A 9213-nucleotide genomic window follows, 5' to 3' on the forward strand; every position below is an offset into this window, starting at 1 on the left:
AATCAGTGCATTTGTGTACCAGGTTTACTGTGATGCGAGTGCAGAATTACCATTTTGCACTCTTGTTGCTGAACACCAATGGGAGCCGAAACTCACCACTTGCATTGTCCATAGCCATCAGTGTGATCTTTGCTGGATTGAAAATTATTCGCCTGCTGTTTGCTTCCATTCAACAATGAATCTTGCCATTCCTTGTACTCTTTAATGTCATTTCAAGTTTTTCTTTCATTTTTATTGTGCAATATTGTTCAATCCAAGTGTTAGACAATACAAAACAAGGTGTTAAAAGATAGACGACATAAGAGTCACAAAACAATCTGATATATTTAAAACAGAAGAAGAGTTTTCTCAGTCATTTCAAGTCAAGTCACATTTATTTATAAAGCACATTTAAAATGACTACCTTCAACTAAAGTGCTGTACAATTTCTTATTATATGTTACCAGTTGTTGTGATTATTGTACTTACTTTTCGTAAAAAGTAAAATAGAATAGCAGTTAATTTTTAACAAATAATATGAAAAAAAAACATTATCCATGTTTAAGGACGCTTTCGATCCATCGCCTGTAGCTGGGAATGTTCATATAAACATCTGGGGTCCTGGAATCTCCACAACGCTGTCCTGAGAAGGAAACGGTGCCAGCTGCCTTCCCATCACACACCAGTGGACCTCCTGAATCCCCCTGAAATGTGCAGTATGGCGAAGTTAGGAGTACTGAAACACAAACATACTGCACACACAGCTAATCTAGGCAAGAGGATTTATGCAGTGATTTCATACTCATATTATTGTACCTTAGTCAGACTGCTTATTTTCTGCTCTTATGTCTTTAAATGAACAACGAAAGAAGTGTCTGTTTTGGTTGTAGGATACATACCGAACAAAAGCCTTGGAATTGGCGCTGGCCTGTCGCGCACACCATGCCACTGGTGATCTTAACGCTGCCTCTCCACAGTTGTGCACACTTCTTCTGTCCGATGATGGTGGTGTTCACCTCTTGCAGTTTGTCCGGGAAGGTGCCATTATCACCCACATCCCCCCAGCCTGCAGTGCTGCACACCTTGCCTGGTGGCAGTCGCTGAGTCATCAAAGGGATCACCTGGACAAATTTAGTCAGCTCCGCCTTCCCATTCAGCTAGCAGAAACAAGAGGGGGAAAAAACTTAACACAGTTCTACAGTGCTCCCAGTATAGGAGCTCCTGAAAATTGATGTGTGCTAATGGGAAATATAATTTAGGAGCACTACTAATCTACTATGTTATCGACAAATTGGTTAACTAATTTTCTAATCAGTTAACTTTCCAGGGCTTTTGATACTAGACTGGAGGTATAGTCATTACTCATAACTTTTATCTTCTATACACAGAATCAATCTGTTTGCCCTTCTTTATAGAGGCTCTGGAAATGGTTCAAAGAAGGGAAACCAAATTGATTCCATACAGAAAACATAAAAGTTAACACTTAAGTTGCTTAATCACTTCAAGCTCAATAAAAGGAGACTTTATTTGATTTGAGGCTTTAAATGTATTATTATTATTATTATTATTATTATTATTATTATTTTTATTATTATTATTATTATTATTATTCCTCTTTAAATGTACTAAAGGGATTAAGAAAGCAAACTACAGGCGATTCTTCAGGGTGAGTTCGGTAAGCAGAATGAGGGGGCATAAATGGATAGGATACATTCCGCACAGATAGAGGTATTAGGATTTTGTCATATGTGAGAGTGGTCACATATCAAAATAAAATCACCACAATTACTGCTCCCAGAAAAACATACCTTGAGTAGCATGATGTCATTGGCTTCCTTGTTGTATTTTGGGTGTGGGTAGAAGCGCTTGATGTCCAGCGCCTGTTGAGTTGATTCACGGGAATGTAGGGAGTGAGCACCCAGGACTACTCTGTATCGCCTGAAACTGAAAAAGTGGAACGCCCTGAATGATCTTTTGCTGGTGTTCATTTCAGCCTAATCACTACTTTCATTTGCTGTATTAGTGTGAGCTGAAAGGGCGGCCTGTAGCGTAATGGTTAAGGTAAATGACTGGGAGACACAAGGTCGGTGGTTCTAATCCCGGTGTAGCCACAATAAATTCCGCACAACTGTTGGGCCCTTGAGCAAGGCCCTTAACCCTGCACTGCTCCAGGGGAGGATTGTCTCCTGCTTAGTGTAATCAACTGTACATCGCTCTGGATAAATGCCAATGATGTAATGTAATGTAATGGAATGAAAGAAAAAACAGGCATGTAAGAAGTAATGAATAGCAATGATTGGCTAAATAGACTATCTGGCTAAATAACCTGAATGCAGGCTCAGGTAGTTCCAAGCGCATTTGCCCAATATCTTAACCAAAAAGGTTAAAAATACCTGTAAATATAAACAACTACATTTCATAATCCAGTGTGATACATCTGTGTTTACAGAGTATATGTACAAAATGTATTTTTCTGTCATATGAGTGTATGATCAATCATTGGTGAAAGTCTAAAGCTGAACACTCATGTCGCTGGCTTTAGCTGGAGTTGATTTTTACAGACAATGTCACAACGAAAACTCACTTATTACAGTGGGCAGCCGTGAGCACAAAATCCTCTCTGACCAGAATTCCTCCACAAAAATGCCGCTTGTTGTGTTGCAGAGAAACCATGTAGGGGCGGGAATGGGGTGCTGCTTCTGTACCCCCCACGATACCCACTCTGCCCTCTTCAGCTGCTTGGGATAGTGGCAACAGAAACGTTACACACGCCACCACTCAAAGATCATTCCACTACTGATTTTGAGAACAATATCTAACTAATTCGAGTCAATGAAATGAATTCAAGTAACTATTTTCAGTCAACTGATAACTATGTTTGTGTGTAAAATTACAATATCCTCTGCCATCTGATGAAATTCCATTGGATACATAGTTGAAAAAATACATTTCACTCTTGCAAACGTGGTTGCCATTCTACTGGAAAAAACGCTTTCTCTCCTTTTTTGAATCTGCAGCATTTAGTCTGCAGTGCTGTGATAATTCAAAGCATATAAATGGAGCATTTTAGACAAAAAAGACTTACCACTCTGTGCAATAGACAGTGCCACGCACACACACAGTAAGAAAGCCATGGTCAAGCTGTATTGTTCAAAACCAGGGGATGCAAGTGATTTTACCTAAACTGTATTCATTTCTTAGTCATTGCAGAAAGGGAAGTAATAACAATTTTGAGTAGTCATTTAGACCACAAGCAGACAAATGGTTTCAGCAAACCAGGCACTGTCAATAATTTCACAACCAAAAGAATTTACTGGCAGTCTCGGCATCGGTCGATTGCATTAGCATCATATTATAAGTTCTTTACCTTCACTGCAAGTACTAAACAATAGACAAGTCAAATGCCCCAATCCAATACACAGCAAAACAATCTCCAATGCAAAATATTTAATATCATCGTCTTGTAATATTACTTTTGTGCACCTGCTATTCCTTCAGCAAGAGTGCATTTCTAAAAGAGAAATTATAATTAATAAAAAATCTCAATTACCTGCATAAGAAAACATTATGCACAAAGCAATCAACTCTTATAGAATACATATGCTTGGAATTGGAGTCGTATGTACTTGTTGAGAATCTTCCTGTTACAGGAATATTAATAACATTGTACAGAGTCATGAGTACAGTGCCCTCCAAAAGTATGGTAACAGTACAGTGAAATTTGTTGTTTCTGCTCTAAAGTTAAGACATTTGGATTTGAGCATAAGCTGATTGTCTGTACTTTTGTCTCATATTAAATAACAAGACAATAGTCCACATCTAATTGACTGAAAATAATGAAAATTTAAGTTTTAGAGTGGCCTAGTCAGTGTCCTGAACTCAAATGGAGATGCTGTTGCAGAACCTGCATAATAGCATTGTCCTTGTATTTGTCCAGCAACCACTAAGCAAAGAAAAAGAATGTTAGAAAGAATGCATTCATAGAATGAGTCATAATGGGGAAACTAAGAAATATAATATGAAAGCAAAATATAATATGCACCCATGCAATGCACTGGCCCGCCAGCCATCAGCAATTTGGCACTCTATAGCTCACTGTCACGTTACTCGTGATATGCCAGTGTCAGTGACAAATAGTGTGACTCTGTGGGCACTTGAGAGGAACTTTAGCAACCCTGGCCAACAGAAACCCACAATGAGGCCAGGTCTGCCTACTCCTGAACAGTCAGAGCCAAACCAACAGAAATTGTGTCTAAATACTAACAGACTCCATACCAGCGTTGAGCAGCTGGTTTGGTGCAGGGATGTGAAAGAGTGAGAGAGAGAGAGAGAGAGAGAGAGAGAGAGAGAGAGAGAGAGCGAGCAGGGCCTGCTGTGGATGACACAGCTAAAGAGAGAGAGCAGTCACCTTTACCGGGTTCAGATAAAAATAACAAACTAAAATAATAAAATAGCTTTTCTCCTATGGCAACAGATCCCTGGTCTCAGTCGTCTCCTGTACAAAGAAGCACACCTTATAAACTCCTGGACTGATTGGTAAAGTAGTGCAGGTGTGTGCCTACTTAACCAATAGGCATGGTCCTCGGATTGCCCTGCTTCCTTCCTGAAAACTGAGCCAATGTGCCACACACCTCCACCATCAGAATACAAATTTAATTGGAGTACAGAGCTAAAAGAAAATTAGGTAACTTTTAGGTACTGAATTTATAGATTCAATCGTAGGCAAGTAAGCTATTTTGCATGTGGACTAATATATCCACAATATTCAATAAACAGAGGCTACACTAGATGAAGTACACTATGTGTTACAGTGTGCATACAGTACTGAACAACAGAGGCATGCCAAGTTTATTTTTTGCTTGCTGTGTCAAAAACAATCTCATTGTACAGATCCAGATCAGTTTAGAGCTCCTGTAACGGATATTAAGTGGCAGGGTACTGAGGTGGAGAAAATATGTGTAAAACAACTGCATTTTAGGTTATTCCCTAATTATATCAAAAAGCTATGGGATACGGATGTTACATTCAATCGTATTCATTGAAAGCAATAGAAAGCTCAAATTTAAAAAAAGTGTTTACAACTGTAGAGCAACCGTACCATGCTGGAATTTCTGCAACAAGATGGACGATAGACATCTAAATGTGTGATTTATGTACTGCTTTTGACAATCTGATCTTAATCTGAAGCCACTGCCCCACACTGGGGTTTCTGCAACAAGTAAAAAGAACATGCTTCTCTGCAGAACTGTCATAGTGGTTATACTGATAAAAATCTTGTGTGTCCACTGCTTCCTGCAAGGCATCAATAAAAGGACAGCAGGGAAAAGCTCACTGTTATCAGTTGCTGTCTTAAGTCGAAAGTGTTTGAGAGCCTCCCTGACACCATGACTGCGCCTCTCCTGACGCCTCTGGTCGTGGGCCTCCTGATTGCCTTCGCTGAAGCAGGTAAGTCCCAGCACTACAGAATGTCAGTCTGAAATAGGAACATTTTAGACACCGATTACACACCGTTATACATTGTGCATGTGTTTGTCGTTTCTTCTGTGAGCCTCACCAAAGAAATCGTCTCAGCCTTTGAAGATGCGCTCTTTCCGATGTAGGCTATGCCATGCCTGAAATCTTTCAAGAAGGCAATAAATGTAGGCTACATGTAATGTAAAGAGAGACCAGCCATATAAACGACGGTCTAAGCAATGGCTTTTTGGCTACTCCCTGTTTATAGTTTATAATGTTTTTTGGAATTTATATTCAACTCCACTTAAGCATGAATAAATTTGATATGATATGAATAATTATAACATTTAATTGGCTTATTCAAATAATTTTGCCACGCAATCAAAATAAAATATAAATGAATGGAATAATAAAAGCACAAAACACACTTTACAACCGTGCACTTTCATTTCCAGTGTGTAACTTTTAAATGTGTAATCTTCTTTGTATAATTTTGTAACTTTCAAATGTATGAAAACACTCTCTTCCTTCTGTCCCAGCCCAACAGGACTCTAGCATTGTGAATGGACGGGAGGCTAAGCCACACTCCAGACCTTACATGGTCTCTGTGCAGCGAAATAACGTACACATCTGTGGTGGTTTCCTAGTGTCCAACTTCTTCATAATGACCGCAGCACATTGCTGGAAGTAAGATCTCCTGTGAGCTAGATTATTACGTAAAACAATGTCAATGCAAGTGTACTGTACAAATGTCAGGTCAAATGGCACAAATTTGGGTATTTCTGCGATAAAATTAGGTTGAAGGTACAATAGGTAATTTCGGACTTCTAAAGGTCAAGAGAGGAACTGACAGTGACAAACGCAACAGAGCCTGCCATCTTTTCGTAGTGTTCTGTTAAGAAAATTTTTGCCAAACTGGTGACTATAAAATCTTCACTTTGGTGTGCTACACAAAACTGTTCATATTTTTTTGTCTTTTTTAAGTTTTCACTTTAACTTACCCACTATATTATGAGCAAGCAAGTTATTTGGCTAGCTGGCTATATAACTAAGATGTGATAGTCTACCACAAATGACACAACTGTAACTTACAGTTTGAAAGAAATAAAGGTTTAGCTAAACACGGGTGATTGAACACGTAAAGGAACACGTAGCTGCCCAAATTGCACTCCAGACAAGCGATCACTGAAACTCTGGACACTATTGCTTATCTAGTTAGAAAACAATACCAGTTTGCTATCAGTAACAACAAGCAAATTAGCTACTACTCAGCTTCCTGAATTGAGAAATATCCACCTGAGGCACAACGCTTGTACACTATGCATCGCTACTATGTTCGTATTGCCTATATTTGGATATTCGTAAATGTGTCGAGCTAACTACAGCTAATTTGCTTGTTGCTACCGATAGCAAACTGGTATTATTTCATAACTATGAGTCTTCGCTTGGATAATAAGCAAGAAAAGCGCCAATTGGCTGTGGCAGTTACCATCCATTTTCAACCAATGAGCTTGCATTGTTGTCCAGTCGTACAATGTTTTGATACAGAGTGACAGCCTGGTAACTGTACACTTTGAAACCCGAATTTAAGGACTATAAATACAGGCAGAGGGTGAGTCAATATGTCAGCAAGGCTTTTTTAATAATAGGAAGGGATTTACAATGGTCTTGTAACAATGTTTTAACATGAAAATCTTACCTAGTGTACCTTTAACACTTTGCTGCTTCTTTTACAAAGGGGAGAGAGACTGACAGTTCTGCTCGGTGCCCATGACATTAACAAGAAACACGAGGGGAAAAGGGCTGAAGTGGAAATGTACTACAAGCACCCTGATTTCAGAAAACCGGACAATGACATCATGCTTTTGCAGGTAAGGATAACACGTGATTGAGTCAGTAAATACACCCACCATGAGCACAGACTGGATTATCGGGTCAGTTATGATGCTTAAGGTGGGTTCATGTAGACCTGGGTTCCATTGCTGCTGCTGAATCACGTCTTTCCAGGTGCTCAGAGCTAGTGATGGAGAGATTTGCAGGTAACGATACAGTGAGCTCTAGAGTGCCAAATTGTCAGTTGTCACTCGATCTGGTGCTTCATGTGTGCAGCTCAATTTGCTGTGGGACTCTGATTTCTCTGTGTCTGGAGCAGCTCAAGACTGCAGTCAAGAAGACCGAAAAAGTGCAGTGGATCCCCCTCCCTAAGAAAGATGAAGACGTCAAGCCTGGAACGATCTGCAGTGTGGCAGGATGGGGAGCCCTAAAAACAAATGGGAGCGGGAGCCCACGCCTTCAGGAAGTCGAAGTGACCGTTGTGGACCGAAACATGTGCAGAGAAATGTGGGGGAAGATACCAATCACACGCAGGATGATGTGTGCAGGGGGAAGCGATAGCAACAGAGGCTTCTGTCAGGTATGTGGAAAAGAGAATGGAATCTCACAACCAGGATGATGTGTGCTGGGGGTACCAAGAAGACAGGATTTTGTCAGGCATATCTTGTCATTTTTCTAATTTTCATTGCATAAATATATTACATATGCTCTCTTTAGTCACATTATGTCTGAAATACTTATCCATGCCATTAAGAATAAACATTCCATGTTCAGATTGTGCAACATTGCAAATGATTGAATAAAAAAGTTTTCCTCATCATCTACAAAAGGCTTAGTTTTTGTGATCATGTGCCACATTTTCTCCAATAAAGGAGCATATTGATTCACCTCAGTCTTAAGAAATAATCTGTCCATTGAGTCAACTGTAAGGAGTAATCTGGTTTATATTATCACTGTTTGCCAAGAGAAAGAACAGATTTACATTGAGGTTCACTGGAAAAAAACAGAGGTGTTTTTCACAACTGAAAATTGTTTCTTGCAGGGAGACTCTGGTGGTCCACTGGTATACCATGGCCAAGCAGTGGGAATTGTTTCCTTCAATAACTATTGCGATTACCCAGATGTGCCCAACGTCTATACTCAGATCTCTAAGTTCTTGCCCTGGATCAGGAAGTACATCTAATGTTTTTTACACTTTTATTTTCCTTACTTTTATTCTTTGCATATCTCGTCATATATTTTGTTTATCAGCTAGAAGTTTCCTTATTTTAAGATGAATTTTCAGACAGATATGTCAAATTCTTATTTTACACATTTTTAAGTCTTTTAGTGTAGGTTGAAGGTATATGTCCAGCCATGCACCATCATAATGTATGCTTAGACATTGGCCATGTGCTTATCTTTAAAAGTAAAACAAAGCTAATTCCATTTCCAAACTAGACAACGCCTGTTTAGAAGAGATCTACTAAGTGTTGTTTATTTGCAACCACTATGCTTCTGCAGTTCCATTTATTTCATTAAAACACATGCAAATATGACAAACAGTGTTGTTGTGTTCTGTCCTCAGTTAATGCTCATTGTTATTTATTTAAGTCAATATTCACAGCATTAATGAATGCTAAACCTGTGGGGAGAAAATGGAACACACTGCTCTTGATGTGGTGACGGTTTGATGAGTTGAAAAGTTATCAAAGCAAACCGCTCTACTTTATTGTCCACTGAATGGAATAATGTGGTTAAAGTGTTAGGTATTATGGACAACTTGATGTAAAATCTGAGAATTTTTGTTTTGCTGATGATACATTCCCCCTGGGGGGAAAACACTGTCCTGCAACTGCGTAACTGTATTCCCCAGCCGATTGTAGTTACTCGACCTTGGAAAGCCAGACTTGAGACTGACCCTGTATATTACCACGATACTATCGCTCCCAGAACCGGATGCATAAA

At 39.3% G+C, this 9213-nt stretch overlaps 2 protein-coding genes across 3 annotated transcripts; one reads left to right on the forward strand and one right to left on the reverse strand.

Annotated features, from left to right (window-relative positions):
* Positions 1–200: 200 nt before the first annotated feature.
* Positions 201–3198, reverse strand: LOC133127532 (mast cell protease 1A-like). 2 transcript variants are annotated; one of them, XM_061240501.1, is made up of 5 exons: positions 3065–3198; positions 2564–2714; positions 1788–1923; positions 879–1136; positions 201–683 (listed from the first exon to the last, which is right to left on the reverse strand). In XM_061240501.1, exons 1-5 carry the CDS (start codon positions 3111–3113, stop codon positions 531–533), a joined length of 747 nt encoding a protein of 248 aa, XP_061096485.1. In that variant the 5' UTR covers positions 3114–3198; the 3' UTR covers positions 201–530. The 2 variants fall into 2 exon arrangements, with proteins under 2 accessions (XP_061096485.1, XP_061096484.1); XM_061240500.1 differs by having other exon boundaries at positions 2564–2717; positions 3065–3176.
* A 2108-nt stretch (positions 3199–5306) lies between these two features.
* On the forward strand, positions 5307–8808 carry LOC133127534 (mast cell protease 3-like). Its single transcript, XM_061240504.1, has 5 exons — positions 5307–5424; positions 5973–6120; positions 7172–7304; positions 7586–7846; positions 8309–8808. Exons 1-5 carry the CDS (start codon positions 5364–5366, stop codon positions 8447–8449), a joined length of 744 nt encoding a protein of 247 aa, XP_061096488.1. The 5' UTR covers positions 5307–5363; the 3' UTR covers positions 8450–8808.
* Positions 8809–9213: the final 405 nt, after the last annotated feature.

This window comes from Conger conger, chromosome 4, assembly GCF_963514075.1.
Source record: "Conger conger chromosome 4, fConCon1.1, whole genome shotgun sequence".
In the NCBI taxonomy this organism is placed as follows: Eukaryota; Metazoa; Chordata; class Actinopteri; order Anguilliformes; family Congridae; genus Conger; species Conger conger.

Excerpts from the sequence above, each read along its gene's own strand:
- LOC133127534 (XM_061240504.1), top strand. The coding sequence starts at position 5,364 with ATGACTGCGCCTCTCCTGACGCCTCTGGTCGTGGGCCTCCTGATTGCC. Across the intron at positions 5,425-5,972 it reads GATTGCCTTCGCTGAAGCAG|CCCAACAGGACTCTAGCATT; the intron begins GTAAGTCCCAGC and ends CTTCTGTCCCAG. Across the intron at positions 6,121-7,171 it reads ACCGCAGCACATTGCTGGAA|GGGAGAGAGACTGACAGTTC; the intron begins GTAAGATCTCCT and ends TCTTTTACAAAG.
- LOC133127532 (XM_061240500.1), bottom strand. The coding sequence starts at position 3,113 with ATGGCTTTCTTACTGTGTGTGTGCGTGGCACTGTCTATTGCACAGAGT. Across the intron at positions 1,137-1,787 it reads ATGACATCATGCTACTCAAG|CTGAATGGGAAGGCGGAGCT; the intron begins GTATGTTTTTCT and ends TGTTTCTGCTAG. Across the intron at positions 684-878 it reads AATTCCAAGGCTTTTGTTCG|GGGGATTCAGGAGGTCCACT; the intron begins GTATGTATCCTA and ends TGCACATTTCAG.